At 45.7% G+C, this 24,981-nt stretch overlaps 2 protein-coding genes across 2 annotated transcripts in view; both read right to left on the reverse strand.

The window, feature by feature from the left end:
* Positions 1–7,433: 7,433 nt before the first annotated feature.
* foxi1 (forkhead box i1) lies at positions 7,434–9,375 on the reverse strand. Its single transcript, XM_088283988.1, has 2 exons — positions 8,402–9,375; positions 7,434–8,166 (listed from the first exon to the last, which is right to left on the reverse strand). Exons 1-2 carry the CDS (start codon positions 9,042–9,044, stop codon positions 7,667–7,669), a joined length of 1,143 nt encoding a protein of 380 aa, XP_088140114.1. The 5' UTR covers positions 9,045–9,375; the 3' UTR covers positions 7,434–7,666.
* A 39-nt stretch (positions 9,376–9,414) lies between these two features.
* The window catches only part of dock1 (dedicator of cytokinesis 1), a 58,915-nt gene continuing 43,348 nt past the window's right edge, over positions 9,415–24,981 (reverse strand). Inside the window, exons 30-52 of the mRNA XM_088283986.1 lie at positions 21,400–21,478; positions 20,904–21,004; positions 20,638–20,696; positions 20,211–20,359; positions 19,337–19,422; positions 19,105–19,261; positions 18,625–18,665; positions 18,460–18,550; positions 18,068–18,187; positions 17,878–17,967; positions 17,661–17,765; positions 16,987–17,128; positions 16,810–16,891; positions 16,065–16,149; positions 15,748–15,834; positions 15,066–15,242; positions 14,736–14,819; positions 13,558–13,695; positions 12,704–12,846; positions 12,155–12,353; positions 11,519–11,717; positions 11,137–11,291; positions 9,415–10,970 (exon numbers count right to left, since the gene is read on the reverse strand). Of these exons, the coding sequence (XP_088140112.1) occupies positions 10,875–10,970; positions 11,137–11,291; positions 11,519–11,717; positions 12,155–12,353; positions 12,704–12,846; positions 13,558–13,695; positions 14,736–14,819; positions 15,066–15,242; positions 15,748–15,834; positions 16,065–16,149; positions 16,810–16,891; positions 16,987–17,128; positions 17,661–17,765; positions 17,878–17,967; positions 18,068–18,187; positions 18,460–18,550; positions 18,625–18,665; positions 19,105–19,261; positions 19,337–19,422; positions 20,211–20,359; positions 20,638–20,696; positions 20,904–21,004; positions 21,400–21,478 (2,665 nt within the window). The 3' untranslated portion in view covers positions 9,415–10,874. The remainder of the gene's footprint in view (positions 10,971–11,136; positions 11,292–11,518; positions 11,718–12,154; positions 12,354–12,703; positions 12,847–13,557; positions 13,696–14,735; positions 14,820–15,065; positions 15,243–15,747; positions 15,835–16,064; positions 16,150–16,809; positions 16,892–16,986; positions 17,129–17,660; positions 17,766–17,877; positions 17,968–18,067; positions 18,188–18,459; positions 18,551–18,624; positions 18,666–19,104; positions 19,262–19,336; positions 19,423–20,210; positions 20,360–20,637; positions 20,697–20,903; positions 21,005–21,399; positions 21,479–24,981) is intronic.

Consider the following 24,981-nt stretch of genomic DNA (forward strand, 5'->3'; position numbering starts at 1 on the left):
ATTAGTGAGAGACACTTTTTTTTTTTTTTTTGGTACCTGTGAAATGCGATCCGGCAATGTGAAATGGACACCTCCAGCTGCAGGGCAGGTGGTGGGGGTGAAGAGGGGTCGGTGTGTGTGGGGGGGGCAACCACTCTGGAGGGAGACTGCGAGACACTCCATTAGGTACAATTGGATTGATACACTTTTTTTTTGCTTTTTTCACTGCTTTTTCTTTAGTTTTTTTTTTGTCAAGTGTTGTAATCTGCAGTTTATCTTTATCAAGTGTTTTTGATATGTAGCAATAGATAAAAAAATAACTAAAGTTGTGATTATTAAAAGAACTAAACAAGATCATAAAATCACACTTGTAGATAATTATTAAATTATTTGAAGTTAAGTTTTTTTCAATTAAAAAAACAAAAATGCTTTTAAGAAAAATACAATTTTTAAGAGGAACAATATTAAAAATGGATGATGGATGGATAAAAAGGATGATTAATAATATACAAAGGGTTTTTTGCGTGAAGTAAAATGATTCAAAAGAAATACATTCAACATTTTAAGTGAGATCTTTTAAAAGAAATTATTAAATATATAATATATAATGCAATAACCATAATAATTTGTCTTTAACGTTCGAACTGTTCTGTTATCAAAGCGTCTGTGAAGGTTTTGTCAGATCAAAAGACGCCAATCGAGCTCAAATCAAAGCTCACGATGCGTGCGTGTCTATAATGTGCGTAGAAGCGCGAGCGTGTGCGCGTGCGTGTACGTCATCCATCACAGCTGCCAATCAGCAGAGAAAGTGCTGGCCTTCCTCCTCGTCCATCCATCAAGCTTGTTGGCCTCACAGGAACAGTTCGGATCCACTTTGAGTCCACTCTGGCGGCTGGTCTGGCTTGCTTTCCGTGCGTGTGCGCGTATGCGTGTGTGCGCGCGCGCGTGTCCGGGCCACGCGGGTAAAGTGGAGAATTGGCTTCAGGTGCTTTGGAGAAGATGTTATCGCCTGTTAACAGAGGAATGACACCATAATGGAGCAGCAGGGGTGCAATTACCCCCTTCGACCCCCCCCCCCCCCACATCCCCCTCCCCCTTTCCCAGCCCTCAGTGACAAATTAAGATGAATGGCAAAGATAGAGAAGGTGAGCAACCTGGAGAGCAGCACCTTGAACACGTGTTTGGAGGGCATAAAAGACAACATTGGGCAAGAAATGCATCAAGTGAGGCGTTGTTGAAGTTTGCAACTGAGACAGGCGAAAAAAATTTGAAGTTGTCGCAAGCAATTATCGAACGAGACTTTTTTTTTTTTGTGCGAGTTTGTTCCACAGCAGCTGTACTAAAATTGTCAGAGAATACATTCTTAAAAATGGTGCAAAAGTAAAAAAAATGTTTTTTATAATTATGATAGGTATCAAAGCAAAAAAAAAAAAAAAAAGAAATTGTGGTTACAATTGTGGGAAAAAAATTCAAAAGTGCAAAAGTACCATTAATATGATCAACATTATGACAATAACGAAATAAAAAAATGGGGCTCCATTTTTATCCATTTTTTTAATGAATAAAAGAAAAACTAGCCGACAAACATGACAATCTCTGTGATTTTTTTGGATTCCAAATGTTTTTCTTTCTTTTGTGTTTCCCATGATGCAAGCGGACACCTGATAAGCACTTCACGACGACGTGTCAGCTTCTGTCAGAAGTGCCGAAGACCCCCTCGACCCCCCCGAATTGATGTTTATGAATGGCTTGGAGAAGCCGGGCCATAAAGCTGTCAATCATCCCTTCCAACGGAGCTGGCTGGCCGCAGCCAAAGCCTGAAGGGCTCCTCGAGTGCCGCTCCATCCATCAAGCGGCTACAAATGAGCGCGTGCAACTCAATCCTGCAACCGCATTTGGCACAGGAAGCGGCCATTTGACCTTCTCAGCCAGCGCTCCCCAAAACGGACCTTCGGGGTCTGCGAGCCGTAGTTTGTGGGTTCGCCTAATTCTTGTCTTGTATTATTTAAATAAGTGGTGGTGGGAGGGGGGGGGGGTTCCTTGGAAAATCTCGGTGGCAAGTTTGCAAGACGCCGGAGACAAAATGGCGTTTGCCCCCCCCAACAATGGCGGCGCCCTGCAGGAGGCGTGGAGACACGGCGTCTGACAGCTTGAGGGGTCGCAGCTCGGCTTCGGCCCTCGCTCCACAATTAGTCAGACGCGGCAGACCGCTGCCTTGGCTACACTCCCTAAGGGGGGGGCTTGACCCCCCCCCCCCAATTTAAAAGTCAAATGATTCCGCATTGGTGTAGCACTATGCTGAGGAGGGCGACAAGTGCATGCCCGGGCAACAGGTGGCGCTAGAGGCAACGTCCAAGAAGAAAGTCATTTGGGGAAAAGCGTCAAATACAAGTTTGGGTCGTGTTTGAAAACTTGAAGAAACCACTCTCGAAAGTATAGATTTTTTTTTCTTTAACTTTTTCCATTTACAAATTCATGAACTTTTTCCCCTCAATATAACGTAACTTGCGCAAAAACAAAATTGATTTGCACAATTTCAAAAGCCACAAGACCGTAAAAAGTCTTCTAAACACATCACCACCTAGTGGCCTGGCATGCAAATTGCACATTTTTCAGTGTCGCTCTTGACAACTGCGGGCAACCCCTTTCCAAACATCTCCGATACGCTCAATGTGGTTTTTTGCGTCCGCATCGGCGGCCAATCTTGCTCGGAAAGAAACGGGCGCGTCGCCGCTCCAATGTTTACACGCGGCCCCTATTCTTGCGGTCGGGATCCGTGGCGTCGTGTTACCGCGTTCCATACATCACCCTTAAGATGGGGGCGCTCACAAGTTAGCCCGCGCCGCCGCGCCGCTGCCGGTGGGGGTCTCGCAGGCAGCAAGAATGCGGCGGCAGGAAGCGCGGCGGATGGCGAGTCGGGCCCCGATGACAATGGAGGGGTCGATGTGAGGCCCGAGTGTCGCCCCGGGGTGAGCGACTGCACCCCCCTCCCCCTCGGCCCGGATTCCCACCCCTACCCCTATGAGTCGGCTCCGGCTGCTCGTACGCTAAGTTGCGTCGTCGTCGTCGTCCGTGTGAAAGCTCCACCCGCTATCCGTCCCCTGGCGTCCCGGCTCGCCTCTTCCGTCCGTCGTTGACACGCGATGGCGAGGTGATGAAGTGACGCACGGGGTGAAGACAGCCTTATCTGCGGCCTTCCTTCCTTCGCAAAAAAAATAAAAAATACAAGTGATCACACTTACAAAGTTTTTGAAGATGCGAGCTGTTGTTTGGCCGATTCTTCAAAAACTTTTTTTGGGAGATTGGAACAATTTACGATGGCAGCGACGTCGACACCAGCAGCGGTTTGGCCAAAAGGACCAAATAATCGTTGTTCTCCTATTCACAGTTTATAATAAAATAAAGGAAATAAAAATTAAATCATTTTCTTTTAAGTAACACAATCAAATGGATTACTTTGTGCTTTAAAAGTGTCAATTTGACTCATCGGAGACGAATGAAGACAACTTTTTGGGGCTGTTTGTCGTGGCCCAAATAATTCCCGAATGTCGGAAGAGCAAGTTCCTGTGAAGCGGCGCCGCGCACGTTTGCGAGGAACTGAAGTCACTTAAGCGAGTGTCAAGTGATCCGATTTCAGCCGTGATGGACTGGGAGGAGACGGACATCACTCACGGATCCCCCAGGGAGGAAATTCCTCCACGACTTAGTGGACTTTCTTTCTTTCTTTTTTTTTTTTTTCCTTCTCCCGCTGATGACTTCCCAAGCATTTAAAGCCGTGACTTTTTGGACGCCGCCGTGAAATGTGGAAGCGTGCAGCCGAAGGGCGAAAAGCTTTGGAAACCGCACCTTTAAAAGCGCCGACATCTTCGGTGGACAGACGGCAGAAGAAGAAATGTTTTAATTTTGGTCTCACATGGGGGGAAAATGTTATTTATAGAAACAAAATTAGGTTGAAATATTTTCAGTATTGTTCTGGTTTTTTTTGGGGGCAATTTTCCAAGGAGAAGAAAATTTGAGTTTCTCATTTGCTGTAATAGAAAATATGATACAATTCTAGTCAGAATTTAACAACAATTTTAAAAAAAAAATACAAAAATTGTCTGCATTATACCCATTTGAAAAAAGACAATTATCTTAAAAAAAAAAATTTAAATTGCAATTATGACGAGTTGAAATTTAATGAGAAAAATCTTTCACATTTTTCAGGTCAATTTTTTTTTTTTTAAGTGTCAGATGTAACCAGATGAGTGCAGGATTTTTTTTTCCCAGAAAGATGAAAAAATGTGATTGACATTTTTCACTGAAACGTAAAAGTGGCAAAATTACAACATGAACGGCAGAATTTAGACGTCGCACCACTATTTTTTCACAATGAGGTTAAAGTGATCTTTCCAAAATGACATCCACCAAAAGTTGCTCCCTTCTGGTCCATCCGTCCCGAAATCAAAAACCGGAGGAGACGCCATAAAACCGGAGCTGTATGGGAACGTGTTGAGTGGTGCTCATCGGCCGTGATTTATCCCGTCGCGTCTTTGCGACTTGAACGCGTGCAGACATAAAAGATCAAGTACAGGTGAGCGTGACGGCGTGAAATACGGCCGCGCAAACGTAAACGCTGTCAAAAGTTGTAATACATCCGCAGCACCTCCTGCTGACTTTCTGGACGGCGGCCCGACGCCGATCAAACCGCTCCTTTCGCCTCGTAGATTTAATACGCCGCCGTCGTCCCTGAAAGCGTTGCAATCCTTTAAGTGTGACACCATCGCTCAACGCAGGAATGCCAAAGCAAAAAAAAAAACAAAAAAAAACAAATGGCCACAGCTTCAAGGCGGCAACCTAGATCGCAACGAGCGCACCCATTCGAGCACGGACCAACGTAAGAGCTGGAAAACAAAAAAAGGCAATTAGAAATAGTCAAAAGTCAAGGAAATCTGTCGGAGGAGGGGGTGCGCCAATTCTGTCAGCAATGTTGAAGGGGGTGCGTGGTTGAATTTTTAGGGGGGAAAATTGCTTAATAATATTTTTGTGGGTTGTGTGGTGAATTTATTTATTTATGTTTTGTAACAGACTGCTCAACATTTTTTTTTTCGCGGTGAAGGGGTGTGCCAACTCTCTTACACATTTTGGGGGGGTGCGCCTTACAAAAGTTTGGACTGCGCCCCGACATTTTTTGCTTGAAAATTTGCTCTTTAAAGTTTGGCGGATAAAAGGGGGTGCGCCAACTCTGTTGGAATCTGATACGGCAATGTAGTCTGCTTGTAAAAATGCTGACGTTCCATTCCAGTTGGATGGACGGCTTTAATTTGACAACGTTATGATTGCGTCATTATGTGGCGCCGCCTTGTCATTATTGTCAATTGCGCTCTTCATTAAAGGTGCGCCTGAGATGAACGCTTAAATATAGTGACAGGACGTACGGACTGGAATATGGAGCTATTATGCTGTCAGCTTTATTAAAAAAAAAAATAATAAAATCATGTCGTTGCTTTATGAGCTCGGAGGCCCGCTTTATTACAAAGCATTTTGCGTTATTGTGGTGCGCCAAGCAACCGGTGGTGGGAAGTAAAAACAACATTTATGCAAGTCAAATTTTAAACTGTACTTTTCAGAAGTCATTTTAGAGGGGGGGGCAATGGTTGGAGAAGGGGAGAGGGTGGAGGTGGGGGGGGGGGGGGCTGTTGGGGTCCTCTGGCCAGGTCGCTGAGCCCGAGTCTGTCTCCCCTCTGTTGTCTCTCCCTCATAATAGAAGAGCAGGTAGGGGGTCTCATTAGGGCCCGAGGGGAGTTTTGTTTTGATGGTGGGGGAGGGAGGGGGGCAGAGGGGTTGTCTCCTGGGGGGCACTATCACACATACACGCAGTGCAGCATGGGAGCAGGTGAAATCCACAATGTAGTTCAAAGTACTCAGACGTGTGCACCCCCCCCCCCCTCCCCCCCCCCCACTGTCATTTCCAGCAAGGAACCCCCAACGCCCCCCTCCCCCCAACCCACCTCACTCTGGTGGGCAGCTACTTCCTGTGTCATCTGTCACCACTTCCTGTCTGCAAAGAGCAGGCAATGACAGCGCGCAGGTGCTTCAAGCTGTGTGCTGTCACCACGAAAACACAAATCCCCCCCCCCCGCCCCCCCCCCGCCAGACAACATCCATTTCCTGTCACTCAAACGCATCCAAAAATGTGCATATCCTCGCGATGCGTCCATTTTACGAGCCTTGGATGAGGCGGCGTGATGAAACCCAATCAGGTCACGCACATTGACGGACATTCTCCTCACCTGTCACTCATGCAGACCCCCGGCCCCTCCCCCCTGCAGTCATACATATATTCCAGATCTTTCCAGCTCCGGGACCTGTCATCACGTCTTCAACGCAGCACATGCACAACTTAACTTCTGGGGCCTTCACGAGATCGCGGCCTCAAGTGCTACTTTCCACTTCTGCACAAGCCACAATTGGCGGGGCTGCTTTAGAGCGCCTCGTTGTACATCCGTGCGCTGACATCACCAAGACAATAAAAGATGGGCAAGGGAGAATCCTTTGTAAGAAAAAAAATAGCCGACTGGCATGAGAACCAGCATGCGGATGCGTTTTGTGTTGGCGTGGTGCCATTAGAGCGCCTCATGGTTGCTGCGAGGAAAAGCCCCGCGACGACCCTGTTGGGCTATATTGCACCAACCGTAGGCTTAAAAAATATTTTTCTGGCTCAAACATGGACTTAGATGTTGACCTGGGTTTGATCTTCAAAGCGGGGAGAAATGATTACATTTTTAGATGATTTTAGATGAGACAATTTCATTTCACTTCACGGGGGCTTTAACCAAGCGGGGACGAGAAGTAAATAAACATTTTCTGGGTGCAAACTTTGGAATGTCACCCGACATTGCGCTTTGTTTCCAGAGAATGGCACAAAAGGTGTCCTCGGGCCGGGTGGGAGCGACGTCCGGGATGGTTTGTTCCCACATCTTCAGATTGCAATATTTTCATCGGAGCCCAGGAGGGGAGCGCTCTCGATGCCAAAGCGGCCTTTGTGCTCGTCAATTCATTCTCCTTTTCACGCAGCGCCTCACTGGACTCAATTATCCCGCCGCCGACGAGAGGTGCGTTTCGTCCACTTTGCGGGACTTAAACTCCACATGGATGGACGCTCTTCCGTAAAGGATTGAGCAGGCTTCATGCGTGATGTTCGGCAACAGGTGCAAATATTCCCCGCAGGTCCACGTGAAATGTGCCAGAGACAAAAAGCTGAACTTGTGAACCGGGGCGGGGTTGGGGGGGGGGGGGGCGCTTAGAGGGCCGATTGGGGGTGACAGGCGGAAAATGTTTCGGTTTTACACACTTTGATGACTTACAGCCACTTGACCGGAGACATCCTGGTAGGATTTTTTTTTTTTTTATGGACCGAGTATAAAAAGGAATAATAAAAAGTGTGAATGTAGACAACACCAGAAAGAACATGGTCCAATAAAAAAAGGCTTTTATTCAAACGTCAATGTGAGTTTAAATAAAACACAAAACACGTCACTTTTCTTATAAAAATAATTTGTATACATTTTGCATTTTGCACCAGGACAAATGTTTGAGTCCAAAAGGTGAGATTGTCTTTTTCACACCAGCAAAATTAAAAAATTAAAAATACAGGTGGCTACTTTAAATGAGATAAATTATAGTCACTTTTCCATCTGAGTCCACATTAAACTTCAGTTCCTTCCCGGCTGTAGATGAGGTTGTTGACAGTGAAGTGGTTGCTCAGATTGTAATAGTTCAGCCTGCTGTCAGAAAGTAAGGCGGGCGAGAAGGAGCCCAGTCCGGGCATGCCCTCGCGGCCTTGGGGCAACTCGGTGCCGAAGTCCCGCTCGGGGGCCCTGGAGGAGGCCTCGGTTCCGACCGCCAGCAGCGCATTGACGCCGGACACGAAGCCGGCGAAGCATGGGCTGTGATCGGCCGAGTTGGGCGGCGACGAGCGCGGCTCCGTGGAGGCCGGGGACGCGCGCAGGCTGGGCGGGGACGCGCGCAGGCTGGGCGGGGACGAGCTCAGCAGGCTGGCCGTGTCCGAGTGCTTGTGCTGGGCGAGTGAGTCGGGCTGGTCGGCCGCGGTGCTCAAGTCGGCGCGCCTCTTCCGCTTGCGACGAAAGTTGCCGTTGTCGAACATTTTCTCGCAATTGGGGTCCAGCGTCCAGTAGTTGCCTTTGCCTGGGAGGAGAAAAGTAAACAGAAGCATTAAAAAAAAGGATAAATAAATGAATTAAAACAACTTTTATTTGCGTTTTAAATGCAAGACAAAAGGCGGGGATTAGCTGTCCATATCCACGAATAAGTCAATGATGAAAAACGTGCATTTTATTAACCTACGGATTTTAACATCTAAACGTGTTTTCCGCAAACTTTTTAGGGTTCAAATGAACGCATGGAAGCGAACGGCACTCACCGGGGTCGTCCTCGTCCCGGGCCACCTTCTTGAAGCAGTCGTTGAGGGACAAATTGTGCCGGATGGAGTTCTGCCAGCCGGCTTTGCTCTTCTTGTAAAACGGAAAGTTTTCGGCCACGTACTGGTAGATCTGACTTAGGGTCAGCTTCTTGTCCTGCGCGTTCTGGATGGCCATGGCGATCAGTGCCGAGTACGAGTACGGAGGGCGGACCATCTTGAAGAGCTCCTGTTGGCTGGAGATGGACAACCAGCCCAAGTCGGCGCCCCCCAGCCCGCCGGGCGCCCCCAGGAGCTGCCGCTGGCCGCCGGAGCCATAACCGGCCGACTGAAGGTAGGTGGAGCCGCCGCCGCCGCCGCCGCCGCCGCCGCCGCCGCCGCCGCCCGCGGCAGAGGGCAGGTAAGGCGAGGCGGGGGAGTTGTTGAGCCACAGGTAAGGGTTGGTGGGCGGGGCGGCGTAGTCGCCCAAGCCGTAGCCGGAGGGGTGGTTGGGGGGTCTCTGGGGGTGATGGAGGTGGTGCAGGTTCTGGTGCTGGTAGACGCCATAGTTGTCGCAGTACACGGCCATGTCCAGGAGGTCGTGCGCGGGGTGGCCGCTGCTGCTCTGCTGGCTGCTGGAGACTTGCTGCGGTCCGAAGGTGTTCATAATCCAAAACCAAAGAAACAAAACCAACAGCAACCACCGGCAAAGCGCTCCCGACTCAAGTGAACTCCCATCCCGGCGAGGGAGGCGTATTTATGGGCAAGGGGCCAGGTGGAGCCCCCGGCGAGATTCTTTTTTTTTTGAAAGGGGGTCGGTCACACCTCCCCTTTTTCAATCGCGCCCAATCTGCCTTTCAATGAGCACCGATACCATCAACATTTGAAGATGATACCATCTCCTTTTTAGCACAGAGAGCCACGCTTTTTGAGACCGTTTGTTTTTCTTCAGCATCTCGGCGCCAATACAATTAATTACACCAGAAGCAAAAAAAAAAAAAAAGCGAAATAAAATAAAACCGCTTTTAAATGACACATTGGGAAAATTGGCTGTATTACATTTCGAACAATTGTGATTCAATTTATTTACAGCACCATTAAAATACAAGAGGATAAAATAAATTCCAAATTATACAAAAAAAAAAACGCAACTATTAATTTTTATTTTAGCACCCCAACCCTGTAAGTTAAAAGTAATAACAGCTGATGTTAATTGGGGCTAAGGGTCATTAGTAAACTTCACACTTGAGAGCAATAACATTCTGACACCTCGGAGCTTTTCCAACTTGTTTTGTCAACAAAAGGACAGCACACAACAGTTAGTTGCCACCAAGCAATTTGATCGGACCAGAAGCAGCGTGAGCGCCATAATAGTGAAATTAGCGTCAAAAGAGAGCGTTTGTCCTTGCCAAATTCCTGGGATGTCGGCTGTGAAAAGTTCTCCTGAGGTTACGCCACAGCATCTTGAATCAGGTTCAGGTCCGGACTTTGAGCTATTTTCTTCTTCGGAACCATTCTCGTAGATTTTCTTGAGCGATTTTGGGTCATTCTCCCGTTGCTTTTGAGCTTGAAATGTTGCACAGATGACTTCAAGTTCCTCAGCAGAATATCTTCAAGCTGTCCAGGCCCGAGTGAGCAAAGCAGGCCCATCGCACGATGCTCGTCGCAACATGCGTCACAGTTGCGTTGTGACATTTTTTTTTGTCTCCACACATGCTTCCAAATATTTCAACTTTGGTTTCATTCGTCCTCAGAATATTTTTGGACAGCAACAACTCATGAACCTTCTTGGTAAATGTTTTACATACGGTTGAGTTGTTGTCAAAAGACAAATACATTCCTGCCTGTTTCTGACGTTTCCCGTTCTGTGTCAGCGTCTTGTTACGCCACCGTAAATAAACTTAAGAAGATATCGCCGCATGACGCCCATGTCACAAATCTAAAAATGAATTTTTTTTTCTGTTCAACACAAACTTGCGTTAAGTGGCAAAAATAAGGAGGCGACAGACGCGTTTTGCTGGACAAATCCATACACTGTGAATGTTTATTCAGAAGTGGTGTCAGTCGTGAATTTGGAAGAGTTCATATTGAAAATCAGACGCACGTTTCGAAAGCCGCCAAGCGCACGCCGAACTTTTCAACAGAAAAAGTCACTCGACAGACCCTTTTTTTTTTTGTTTGGTTTGTTTCTTGTGTTGTAAAAATGCCTCGTGTGATCTAATCATGCGTTAATACAAGCCATCACGTACAAAACAAAACAAAAAAAAATAAAATCATATATACAAACCTCTGTACATATATCGGGACATTAGCGTTGATGACGTCTCGATGACTTTTGAAGGGTAAAAACTCAAAAGGACTGCAATGAGGTATTCATCTTGTCAACGCGGGTCGGGAGTGCCAGGAATGTGTGCGTATCTTCGAGTGTGTGTGTGTGTGTGATGGGGGGCAGCAGTCGTCATTTTTGCGGTGGCCTCGGTTGTCCGCGTCTTTGCGCTTACTGTACAATTCCCGAATCGATGGACGTCTGCTTCCTGGTGGTCTTGGGAGGGGGCGGAGGCGGCGTCTTGCTGGGCAGCGGCGGCGGTAAATGCTGCGCCACAAACACGAGGAACACAACTCTCACACATTTTCTCCAAAATAGCCTCTTAATGTTAACCGAGAATATTTGGAAAGAAAATATTTGCTTGAAGATTGAAACAGAAAAAACTAAATAATGGAAGTGTTGCGTATTTTTTAGCGTTTGAACTCGTACGCACCCGTTGATGCGGCGGCGGCGTGGTGGCGGCGGCGGTTGGCGCGCTAAAGTCGTGATTATCCAGCAGGTTGCCGTAATCGGCCGTGTTGCCTTTGACGGGAAGAGGAGGCGGGACCTCCGTCTTGTCGCCGCAGCCAACCCCGTTCAGCTCCACATCTGACCACGAATCACAATTTGACATTTGTCTACTTTTTTGGTACAAAAAGTAGTTAATCAAGTCATTGATTTATGGTCAATAAACTAAAAAAGTTTTTAAACATTTTTCTTAAATAATTGGTCAGTTAATTATAAACAACACGCATGAGTATGAATTATTTTATAACTAATACAAAAATATGAGAAAACTAAAAATGCTTCAACTTAAAGATGAAAGTCCAACTCACTGGAGACGGCGTGCAGGCTGAAGGAGAGTTTGCTGCGCGGCGTGATGGGCGGCGGCCCCGGCGAGGAAGACGACGACGACGACGAGTTGATTGACGACGGGGCGGCGGCGGGCGGCCCCGGCGACACCGAAAGGCGCCGGTCTCCGACAATCTGGCTCAGCACCTGACTTCTGGGCCTCTGGGGCCTCAGCGGGCTGATCTAAAAGATGGGAAAATAGAGCCGATGTTGAGAAAGTGTGGCCAGTGTTTTTTGTGCAGGTGCGGTTGCTACTAACGCGTGGCTCAGAGCTTCAGGCTGGCATGACTGCATTAGAGCGCCTCATTGTCAGCTGTGAATGCGTGCAGGTCAAGAAGAGAACAATGGAAGGAAAGGTTTTAATAAAAAAAAAAAATAATAATCTCACATAGGCAGTAGAAAGATTCTTGATAAAGGCGCATGTAGTTTTACAGGACTAAAAGTAGTATTTAATTGACGGCTGTTAATTGAGTAGGCGTGTTTTTTTTTTTTTTCATTTGAACTTGACAGAGTTGATAACAACACTATTTCTCTGCCTATCGAATGTGACCCGAGCAGAATGTAAGCGTTGAAGGATGCTGTGATACCAATCCAACAACAAAAGGCGTGACGCTCCGTACCGTCTCGGAAAGTATGACGGCCTCAACGGGTTGCAACGGGATCTCGGTGGTCTTCATCTCCTTGTCGAAGATCTCCTGGTGCTTGCTGTTGCGCTTCTCCTTCTTCTTATCCCGACGCTCGCGCTCGGGCTCGTCGCGGTCCAGCTTGTCTTGGGACTTGGTGTGCAGCTTCTTGGGGAGCAGAGGCTCCAGGGAAAACCTGGAACAACACAATCACGGAAAAGAAACATCACAAGTCATCTTCTTCTGGGACTGCCCCCCCCCCAAAAAAAAGTTTATATTCAGTCATGTCTTGTGGTTTGAGTTTATCAACTGAATGACACATTGAGACAGGCAATACAAAAATACTCACACTCTTTATCCTCTGCAAAGAATGACTGATAATACTGCGCTCTTTGTACAGTATTTTCGTACGTCTGCATTATGCTGCCCCCAGGTGGCCAAGACGGGCATTGAATTGAACCGCATGCTATGTGTAATGATGACCATGTAGACCAAGTAGGGACTTATGAATCCACGTAGGCATGCCGGTACTTTGGAGCTAGTTACCCGTCGGATCCGGGCCTGGAAGGCGAATTGTCCGAAGAGACGGAGGTGACGGAGGCCACGGACAGAGGCCGCTGCGACGACGGCATCGTGAAGGAACGAACCATCGAGTGAGGACGAGAACCGTGGCGCTCGTCCGCCGCCGGCTGCCAAGTCCATCAGCGTTCAGATAGAAAGACAAAAAAAAAAAAAAAAACATTTTCAGTTGCTTACTTCAAGACAAAAGCTGACACTTACTTCCGACATGTGCTCTAAGTTTTTTTCTAAAAAAACAAAACAAAAAACAAACAAAACAAAAGCATTGAGATTCCTTACCTGATTCTATTAAGACATTTTAATATATATAAAATGAAACGTATGTCATTCAAAGCAATTATTTTAAAATAAAATGGAACGACAAATGCACTAACAATTACAAAAGATAAAAACCCTGCAAAAGAGGAAAACAAAAAGTCATTTTTCAGGCACCTTTATCGAAATAAGCAGAGAAAAACAATTACAAGAAAAATACATGATTTCAATAGATTTGCATTCAATTTTATATATAAAAAAAATAAGCCTATTTTAAATCTGACCTCTAATAAACCAAAATAGATTTATATCCCCGGGTGATTTTTGTTGTGTGCTCTTTCTGCCAGAGGGTGGCGCTGCTGTCTTTTTGTATTTACGTGGTGTTAGCAGCTGATTGCCACGATCCAAACGCAGCAGTTTAAAATCTATTTATAGATCTTCAAATGTTGCTCATTGTCAGAGAGGTATTTATGTTTATTCGTGTGGCCTGTCGAATATTTTGCTCCTTGAAAGTAAAATGTGAAAACATTAATGATGACGATCCGTTCTGTGAAAGGCCGACTCACCAGCGTCTTGACGCCGTACTGTTTCTCCACCTTTTCCCTGAGCTGCTTGAAGCACGCCTCCAGGCGCTCGTGGAACGGCCGCAGCGCCTCCGTCACTTTCTCGCCGTGGATGCGAACGCCTTCCGCCAGATGCGGGATCTGAGGGCGAAACATACGCCATCAGGCCACGTTTCAAAAAAGAGCCCAAATGTTCTTTTATTCCCCAACAATTAAAACATTTAAAGTAGTTTTAAAAAAGGAATTTATGATAATACATAAATATATTAATTTTTTCTTACCTTATTATTTTTTTTAATGATAGAAATATTTTACACATGACTAAGCGCCTCCCTGTTTTAAACATTTGAAATATTTTCTGAATGGAAAAAAAACATTGATCAAAGGTTTTCCGTAAATAAGTTTTTTTTAAATAATCCATAAAATATTTGCAAAAACTGGTTAAACTCTCCAAATATATTTTCCCCCAAAATTTGCATATTTTAAAAAATATTTACCCCTACCTTCCCCCCAAAATTTTAACGTCAACATTTAATTACTTTTTTTTTTAAATAAAAAAAAAAATCTACAATATGAAAATACCAACACCTGCCTCTCCAAAAAGATTTTTTTTTTCAATTTCCAAACTATGAAAATGCCATCCTTGCTGGGATCAGATAAACGAGTGGTGGGGATTTCCTTTGGGTCTGCGCACCTTCATCATCCGGAAGGTCAACGGCGTCAAGAACCGGACGACAAGACTGATACGCCGCGCAGGTGTCGCGAGAAGCGTGAGACACGGCGCCGTGCGGCAGGATTCCCGTCTCCCAGGATACCCGCCAGGCGCTCTATTTGTCGAGCCGAGCGTAATGGAGGATGATTGAGTGCGCCCGAGTGGCGGCATAGCAACACGCTTTGTACGCAGAGAAAGGCGCCAGCTATTTGTGGAACACGTGGACACTCGCTCGCTCGCTCGCTCAAGGTTGAAGAGCTTTCAGCGCAACGCCCAACTTTGGTCGAGACTTCAGTTCGCAAAGTGGCGACTGGCGAGATTGGCCTGCTGTTCAAAGTCATTTTCAAACCGCTCGTGCTCCCAAATTGTTCCCGACCAGCCATTTTTAAAGTGCCGTTCCGCACAATACGTGAGCAGCTTTTCACCAGCCACCGATGGGCATTTCCCGGTGGGTCGTCGCGAGTCGCACCTGCCAGGCGATGAGGTCCTTGAGCTTGTCGATCTTGTCCTGGTCTTCCGGGTGCTCGTACGTATATTTGTCGTTGAAGAAGGCCTGCAGAGGGAGGACGCGACCTCGGCATTAGCTCACATTTTGGGATAATGTTCTCCACATTACAAGCATAACAATAAAGATAATAACTAGAGCTGCAAAAGCACCAAACATTTGTCGTGCTTGATTCATGCTAACACTGAGTAGCATCTGTCGCATCGCTTTCAATGTGTTCAATTCCTGCTTGATTGACATTTGTTTTCATTTCCAACTCTGAAAATTGCGAAAATTGTGGGCGGGCGTGCCAACCTTCTCGTAGTTGGCGAAGCCGCCCATGACGGCGGGGTCCACGATGCCGTTGAGCAGCATGGAGAGAGGGTTGATGGGAAGGTTGGGGTCGTTGAGGTGCTTCTGAACCATGCTGCTGATCTTGTCGTTGGCCAGCTGCATGGTCTCCATGGCGTTCTCCAGGGGGCTGATTTCGTCCTAAGCCGTTTCAAATGACATTTAGTCATATATTTTCAGAATTTATAGGAGGGGCAAATATAATGTCAATTTTTGGGGAGAATGACATTCACAAGTTGTATATTTTTGCATTATAGAAAAAGCTAAAAAAAAAAAAAACAATTTCCTTCAAGGCAACAATAAAAAGCCTTTAGGCTTTTATTTGCTTTGTGTTGTTTTGTTTTGCTGCGTTTCTCCATTGTGGTGCTTTTGAGTTTGTTTAAAACTTTAACAAAGGCCGGCCGTCAAAACGCAAAACAAAAGCCAGCACTTCTGTTGTCTTTGTGCGGCATCGCAAGCGACGCTTGACAAGATTTAAAAAAAAAAAGAAAAAAAACCCCGCGGCAGCTGAATCGATTCTTGTGACAGCGAGGGGACGTATCCAGTGTCTCGTGATGGCGTCAATACGGCCGTCCAAAGCGCTTAATCGCACGCATCGATCGGCGGGCTGGACGACTTCATCAGATGAGGACGAGCGGCGACTCACCGTGCACACGGACTTGACTTCGAACCAGCGCAGGATGCCCGGCAGCTTGTAGGCCGTCGTGTACGTGGTCCTCTCGATCCACATGTTCTGAACACGCAAACACAACACGAAAGACGTGGATTTCAGCTCCGGTGCATTCATTGAAACTGCCGACAAGCACCAGACGAGAAAATAATGACAAGTTTGTTGCAAATCTTCCATTTTGGGCACATTTTGAATATGAAAACACACACGCATCTACTAAAAAAAAAACAAAAAATAAAAATTTCAATTCCGATCATCATATGTCAATAAATAGAAGTGAATCGCTGACTTACGGCAAACTCGTTGTCCGGGTCCTTCTCTCCTTTCCTCACCGGCCGTGAATACTGGAATTTATGGACTTCATTTACCGTGTAGAAGCTTTGAAAGAGAGACGAGACGAGAAAAAAGATGATTCCCAAACGACACTCGCCATCAGATGACCGAGGCCTCGTTGGCTGGCTTGACGCCTTTTATTCGACTTGATAAGGAACCCGAATGAAGCGGGAAAGCGTGGCGGGAACTTCTTGATCTAATAAACAGATTATTAACGGAGCAGATTTGAACGCGCCGCCGGCTTAATTAAGTCCAGGAGGCACTTGAACAAAAGCGGTTCAGAGGCACTGGCCAGCGACGTCAGGGTCAGCGCATGCTAATCAGGCGGCAAACAAAAAGAGGCGGGCTTGCGGTTCTGCAGCGGCGCGATAAACGCCGTCGTCCAGGTGTATTTGCATAAAGCTTGCCACGGGTAAACATGGCTTGTAATTATGGCCACGGATGCATTCGGCGCCACGCATATCTGAGGAGATTTACACTTGGGCGACGCGCGTGAGCGGATGAGGCAAACGCACGCATGCAAAGGCCGCCTTCAACATTCCGTTTCAAGAAAAAAAAAAAAAAAGGATTTGGGGACTTGATGTCATCCAAGCAGGACGTCCAGGAACAGAAATGACATTTCTGGAACGACTCCTCAAGGGTGTTCATGTGACGTACGACTCCGTGTGCTTTTATGCAAATCAATTTTTTGACCTTGCTGCTTACCTGAGGATTTGTTCCGCCACGGGCTTGTTCTGGAACTTGGCGGGTAAATCCAGGATGGGTTTCACCGTGAAGCACTGGACGTCTTTATGCAAACACATCAAGGAATGGCATTTAAAAAAAAAAGAAAATTGGGCGGGGCAAACAATTGAACGGACGAGTGAGTGGGTTGCGTTTTACACTGTCCGTGGGAACTCTTGATGTCCTCGTTGGGCGGCGTGGTGGTCTTCATCTTCTCGGCGTTGGGGAACTGCGTGAGGAGACGGGCCTCAAAGTCCTCCCAACGCTCGTACTCTTTGCCGCGGTAGATGAACATTTTGTTCTGGGGGGAGGGTGGGGGCAAAAAAATAAAATAAAAAAAAACTCACTAACTCAGGCAACCGGACAAAAACGACCTCTCGGAGTGGACCGAAACTGGGGGGAGGGACGCGAAAGCCAGACAAAAAGTCATCAGAAAGGACATTTTCGACAGAGCCCGAGTTGAGACGAGCGCAATTTGCCGTCTGCGAGGACACATGAAAAGAATCAAAGCGAGACTCGAGAAGAATTGTTCTTCAAAGTGGACCTTCGCTAACGCTGCGGGACTTTTTTTTTTCTTTTTGTGCGCGACACAGTCGCCAGAACTCTTCAGATAAGAGGACGAAACGGCGCGTACAAGCGACATCGAGATGAAGGAGTGACGAGATCAGGACAGGAAACGTCTGCCGACGAGGTCAACTTGCTCGCCAACTTTTGCTCAACTGTTTGTAAAGAATCAATGACAATCTCCCCAATGTTGCCTTGACTTATAAACTGGATATATTTTATATTTCGCTTAATAAAATAAAAGACACCTCGTTAACTCGTTTACTCACCCGCAGGAAGGACGGGAAGCCGACGCCGTAGTAGCCGACGGCAAAGTAGTCGGGTTTGGGCCGGATCACCTTGACGATGTTCTCGTAGAACTTGGCCTGCTTGCGCTGTGAACAGACGGGCAGTTCCGTGACAAGTACATCGGATCCCAACTCCATTTTCTCAAGTCAAAGTAGGAAATTTTATTTAAAAAAAAAAAATAAAAATGTTGTACCGTACCAGGGATGCGCTAAGCTGCTCAAAGTCAAACATTTCATTCTCGTACTGCTCGGCGAGTTCCTTGCCCAGGATGATTGCTTCTTCCCACATCTGCAAGGCAAACAAGAACAAAAACCGCGTTTGAATGTTTGCAAAACAAAACGAACCGCGCATCCTGATCAATGAAGCGCGTGCGTCGTGCGTCGTTTACCTTGCCCTTGTCAAAGTAATTAATAATCTGCTGGTAGAGCTGGTCCTTGAGCTGGCCTTGCGTGGCGGCCTGGTAGCCGTCACGCTGGGTCAGGTGGGCGGCGCACGGCTCGTCAGACCACTGGGGGGGTGAAAAAAAAAAAAAAAGATTTCATCATCAACGACGACTGCTTCCAACAATGGAACAAATGCGATCCATTTGGCCGCGGCGGCTCATCGATCCCTCGCCAGCCGGCGCGCGCCATTTACATGCTAAAAGGATTTCTGTTGATCCGCCGCCGACCTCGCCAGCCGCGCTGCTTGTAGCGGTCACAAATGAGTCGCTGAGAACTAGAATGGGCTGACTCCGTTTTTTTTTGGAGATTTTTATCATTTTTTTTTTTAAACATATACCTTGAGTAGCCTGGCGTGCAGCAGCAACGTGTAAGCCGCCTCCGTGTAGTTGTCGCACTCCTTGTGGAGGTCGCACAGCTTGTACAAATACCTTTTGGAAGATGAAGGACATTTATTTTTTTCTAAATCCCAAATGGCGTCATGATCAAAGAAGGAAGCGCTTACCTGATGTACATCTCCTCGCGGTCGATCTCCTTGTAAAAGTTCTGTGGAGGAAAAGGACAACAGCAGTCGTTAATTCCAATCAAAATTTTAAATGAATATTTAATAAATATAAAATATAATTAAAAGTCATTTTAAATTGACATGTTTTTTTGTTTATATTTACTCACATGATCTTTTTTATTAAAAGACAATCGTGAATATTATTACCCATTAGTTATTTATCTTATTTATTTTTTTATAAAAAAAAAAATCTAAATAAATAAAAGCAACTGTTTCCAAATAATTTTTCATGCGACACAAAATTGACGTGCGCTGTCAGATTAATGTATCCTCATACATCAGGACCCTGATCCGGTCTTGTACGGCTGCCTTCATCTTCATTTATTAATTGATTTAAAAAAAAAAAATATTTTTTTCGTTTCCAATGAAAAGAAACGACAAGAGTTGGAATGTGTCAGCTGGTCGGCCCACGTCACTGACCAGCACGTTGACGGTGCAGCTCATGCGGTTCTCTTTGTTCTCGTCGTGCATGATGGTGCGGTAGTCCAGCAGACGCTCCAGCAGGCGCACCACCAGCGTGACAAAGTTCTCGCCGCTTTTGGCCAAGTACTTGTGCTTCCGGCAGTGTTCCAGCAAACTGGAGCAAAAGGGGAGCAAAGAGCGTTAGCCCCTCGGCGCCATCTACAGGCGCAATGTCAGCAAGCTCGCTTACATCTTCTGGAAGAGAACTTTGTACTGCTCGTCCCCGCGGCCGCCCTCCACCTCATGATCCAGCTTGGTGATGATCTCGTTCTCGAACTGCAAAAAAAAAAAAAAATTATGACCATCAAACGTGATCAGTTTGCCTTTCGCATTCAGCGCAACAAAATGAAGCAATTTCGTCCCGTTCAGTGAATTCTTTTAAAATTGTCAATCACATTTTATAATTAGATTATTGGATAAATTCAATCCATCCACTGTCTGTACCCAATGTGTTTAATTATTGTTTTAATTTTATTTATTTTTTTCTAGATGATACAACATATCCTCGCCCAAAAAAAAAAAAAAAAAAACGGGGGTTCGCTGTACCTCACTTCGATGTCATTTAAGGGCGCCTACACGTGCACGCAGAACATACGCCGCAAAGTGGATTTCCCTCATGCAGAAAAGCTTCATTTTATGCCGTAACGAGGCAGAACATTAGGTTGCTCTCGGCGCCGCTGTTGATCATCGTGGCGCAACACAACAAAATGAGATTCACCCAATTCCAAGCCAGCTCGCAGCTACACACCATTTATTATCCCCCACGTTCCCGTTGGAGACACCCCCCCTTCACTCCCAAGTGGCACAACACGTTACCGTGTCCGTTTCAATACGAAAAATTGCACTCGAGAAGAATTGAACAGTTTTTGCGGTATGATTTCATGCTTCAATTCAACGAACATTGTGCTGCTCCTTCGTGGCCACCAGGGGGCAGTATAATACATACAAAAAAATAACGCACAGATTTAATTATAAGTAGAAAGAATATTAGTGAGCAAAGGATGAAGAATGTTGTTAAGTATTGTTATAGATGAAGCAAAAAATATAAAAAATCTCCAATGTACCCTCTGGAAGCTGCACGTGAAGTGGAACTCGCACTGCATCATGTCGAAGAAGATGGCGATGGTGGCCTTGCGCAACTCGATCTCGGGGACCAGCGTCATTTCCAGGATGGGGCCCACCATCTCGGGGATGAATTTGATCTTGTGGGGCCCTTTTGGGATTAGGGGGGGACATCATTTCAATTAAAAGGGGAGGGGGGGGGGGGCGGAGTGAAAAAAACCCAAAGACGAGCAACATTTAAGAGAGGCTGAGGTCGACAATTCCAATGTCCCCACTTGTGTCTCTCTGGACACAACAACATAAAGCTTATTAAAAGTACAATGACCTCATTTTGACAGAAACTATCGGCTCAAATGGCGAACCACAGAGTACGATCAATAGGCCCAAAACAAAACAAAACAAAACAAAAGAGTGTACTTGTGAAATTACCCAGATTGTACCACATATCCCGGATCTCAAAGCCGATTTGCCGCCGCATGTCCTGGTACCTGGAGACATCAGCACCATCAAAAAGGGTTCAAAGTCATATCAACTATTTTGAAATGCAGTACTAATTAAAACTTCAATTGCATTCGTTGTTTGTATCAAGCATTTAAAGGCATTTAATGAAGAATATTTTTTTTTGTGTCACTTAGTAACCAATTTGAAAATTACGAAAAAAAAAACAAAGAAACCAATGGCCCGGCTTGACTCACTTGTGGCAGATTTTGGCTCGCTTGTCGCTGGAAAAATTCTCCAGCTGCAGCGACTCCTGCGTGAGGAAAGCCACGGCCAGGTGGAAGTAGTTGTTCCACAGCTAAGCGCAACAAACAAAGCACGTGTGAGGAACAGACGGTGGTGGTGCAACCAGGAAGGAGAAGAAAAAAAAAAAAAAAAAAACTCTTCCGTAGCAGTTGAACAACTCACAAGTTTTTTGTGGTGGATTAAATGTTCTAAATCACAACAAGTGCATTGCATTTTTTTTGCCAGAAATTACAAATGTAATCTCATAATGACTTTTCCCTCATTAACAACTTTTTGTTCATAATATTATTTAAAAACAATAAAAAAAAGCCCCGTCTCAAACGGAACACGTAATAAGAATTTACATTTATACACAGCGGCGCTTTGAGATACGAGTGAGACGTGAAACTCGTATCACAAGGCACCACCGGAGCGAAAAATAAAGGTGTCGAAGAGTTCATCTCTTACCTGCAGCTCAAAGTTGGTCTGATCCAGAAATTTCTTGTTGAGCACGGCCGCATACTGATTAATGGCCCGCAGGAAAACTCTGCACAGATAAGAGATGCACAAAAGTGTTTGGTGCTCACATCTGATAAATGTGTGCACCTTCAAATCTTTAAAAAAAATGGATTAAAAACAAAAAACGTATTCTAATCGCATTTTGCTTCGCTTTATGCGGCATTAAAGGTCACCTTCCACAGAAACAACTTGGCCTTGTAAAACAAAAGAGCCAACAGCGTTTCAGAGTCGCACGTCTCCCAAATGCCAACGGACTAAAACGCTCACGTTCCGCCTCGCTGAGCTCCTCCAAAGTCAGACGGAGCACTTTTGAACTCGAAGACGCTTCGCCAATCCGCTCCAGTGGCTATCCTGTAAAAGTCTACACACCCCTGTTCGAATGCCAGGTGATGTGATCGATGCATCGTTTCAAATTTTTTTCCAATATTTTAACTTTACATTGTAGTGAGTGGACATAAATATTTTGTTAAAAGATTTTTTAACTGTCAATTTTATTTGACTTTTTATTTTTTTTAATTTATTTTTAGGATTCCCCACTAAAACTATTTCCCCCATCAATATTTTTTTATTTCATATTTGTAACAGTTTTGTTTTCGTCATGTTTGAAGTGACTTTATCCGTTATATAATCTCCCTTTGCCATAAATGAATCAAGCGTTGTGAGTGAAGCAGCTCGTGGCGTCCAGACGGCGCAGCAGAAGGGCTGCGGGGCGCGAGAAAGCGTGCCGGGACGACACCGTCTGACAAACTAATCCGCTGTGATGTCCCACAATTAAAAGTTAATAACTTCAACGGCACGGAGCTTTCAAAAGGCTGGCTGAGACTTTATTTAACACCCCCCCCCCCTCGCCTCGTCTCACCTCCGCGGTAAAGTAGATGGAGCCGTCCACGGGCTCGCCGTCATTTGCCCTCGGAAAGATGGCGAGGTGAACCGAGTTTTTCACCAGCTTCAAATAATTTTTTCTAACTTTCTAACAACGCTATGGGCTGACCAGATGAAGTTTCTTCCCTCACTTCAACGTAGTTCCTTGGTTTTCTATTAGTGACTTTAAGGCCCCCTCAAAAATATGTCGTTGGAATTCCAAGAGGGCCTTTTCACCGCACGACCGTGTTGGATCATTAAAATCTCATGTCGGGCAACACGGCGCTTGACCTTGAACGCAAATAGCGACGCCATACATGATTCACGTGTCGTTTTCTGCCACCCTCGAAAACTGCCGTCGGCGTGCCACACATATTAAGAGTCACCTTAATGATGACTGGCAACGGTTCACACCTGCCACGGAACACCTCGGGATTAGCCTCAGCGAATCGCTTTCTATGGTTTCATCCCGCCAGCCCTGAAAAAATAAAAAAATAAATCCCTCCTTGCTCAGCACTCAAGACGTTTACCACCCTGTCGTGTGCACGCCTCCCTCAATTTTCTGCTGTCGTGCACATGCCAATATAGCTGATATACTTAACGTCGAGGGCTAATGCAAAAACGGCTTTCCAATGGCTGCACACCACCGGCGGGGAAATATTAAGACGGGATATTTAAGGTACTATCAGGGAAGGAGAATAGACAAAAGCAAACAGCTGGCATGCCGCTAAATAATTTTGGTTGACTTTTTTTTTTTTTGTGGGTCTACTTGTGACAGACATGTCAACCACATTTGTTGCTATCAAGAGAAGCTTACTTTGGGGCCTGATTTTAAAAAAGAAATAGGGGGTGCTCCATTTTTATATGATGAAGAAAAGTCAGAGAATTTAGTTGTTATCCCATCTATGGCATTTTGCCTTTTTTTAGCATTACACTAAGGGTTGTAGTAAGGAGCTTTGAACTTGGAAAAAAAAAAATCTAAATTCATCAAAATAGAAAGGCAGGAGGGGAAGGAATAATATTTCAGTATCCCTAATACGTTCCGGCACTTGAACGTGTGTTTGAAGCCAGGAATCGGCCTGAGTGCACGGAGACATGTAATTGGCTTAAAGGGGGGTTGAAAAAAAAGGCAGGACAGTTCTACCGTGAGAACATCCTGCCATTAATTAAAAGTGCAAGGAGGAAAAAAAAAAATAATAATGAGGGAGACAAAAATAGAACGTATTCTGCCATCATGGTGATGGAAATGTTGGAAAAAGGTCGTTTGAAAGGCAGCAAGAAGGAAATCAGAATTGATGGAATGAAAATTGTCACAGTCTTGATCAAAACGATTCAGACACATGAAAACATGACCGAGTTTTTTTTTTTTTTTTAAACGTGGCTGCTATATGGAGAAAAAAAACCCGCCTCTGATCTCTGTTCTCCTGCATGCTATGTCAGAACTTGGGAGTGTATTTCTTTTTGCACAACTTTCACATCCACAGTTCTGCTCTTTCAAGCTTACATTATTAAGACTGCCAAATGATGCCTGGCAACATCTGGACAGTTGTCACGCTGCACAAAGCACTTTTTTTTTTCATCTTCATAACTATTTCAAAAGCTTTGGAGTGCCTCGTTGTGGTCGCGACGACCCGGTGAGGGATGTCGTGCCGCCGCTGGAGGATTTCAGCGGATATTTAAACAGCTCGAGCACAGTTTACGAGTGGCTTTGCTTTTTTCCGGGTTGTCGTACCACCTCGTTGGAGAGTGGATTGAATTTCGCAATTGTTAAGCCTCAATTGACACTTTGACATTCATTTTAATTTGACATTGACTTCAAGATGCAGATCAAGTCATCGCGGTCGCCCGGGTAACAGCGCGACTAATAATCACCGTGTCGGAAGGAACTTTTAGAGCTTTGGCGCCGCCCCTCAGCATTAAGAGCCATTTGGATACAGTACGCACGTGTCATCATTCTGATAAATACGCTCCGTCACCTCATTATAGCTGATGGATGGCGGCCATTTTGAATCCTCAACGCATGTCGGGCGGGCTTGCCTTCGCCCCCGCAGCGACGTTTGCTAATCAACATTTATCAGCAGATCATACTTGCTAATTGAGTTCAGGGAGCATCTTGGATAATGATCCCCATCGATAGGCGAGCGCGTGCCGGCCAGGAAGAAAAGTTGTGTGCAAAGAGATAACGGGAAGGTCACGAGGCTTCGTTATCAGATTCATTTATTAAGGCGATTAACTGCATTTCAGACACGTGATGAACGCGCCGTTCCACATGCGACATCAAACTTTGTCCATACGAGCGGAACGTGCCGGCAAAGATAACACAAATGTGTCGCGATGTAGCGTTAATTCTTTTGACTGTGACGTTTCCTCAGCAGTCATGCAAAAACAAAATATTTTTCTCGCCAAATGTCATGATTAAGCGTCGTTTAGCGCAAATGTTTTCCTGAGCAAAACGTGGCAACATTGCGAATGCACGCCGGTTGAATCGTGCTCATTATTGTAATTCGAGCCCAATCTGCTAATGAAGTCTCAGCGGTGGGAAATCCAATGGAGGACTAAAGACCGATGTGAGGATGACGACGAGGATGAAGATGACTTAGTGGAGCTTCGTGATTCAGCACATCAGCAGCAATAAGGAGGCAAAGCAACTGAACGATCAAACGCGCCTGC

This window comes from Idiotropiscis lumnitzeri, chromosome 20, assembly GCF_059441095.1.
Source record: "Idiotropiscis lumnitzeri isolate Australia: NSW breed Sydney's pygmy pipehorse chromosome 20, RoL_Ilum_1.0, whole genome shotgun sequence".
Taxonomy (NCBI): domain Eukaryota; kingdom Metazoa; phylum Chordata; class Actinopteri; order Syngnathiformes; family Syngnathidae; genus Idiotropiscis; species Idiotropiscis lumnitzeri.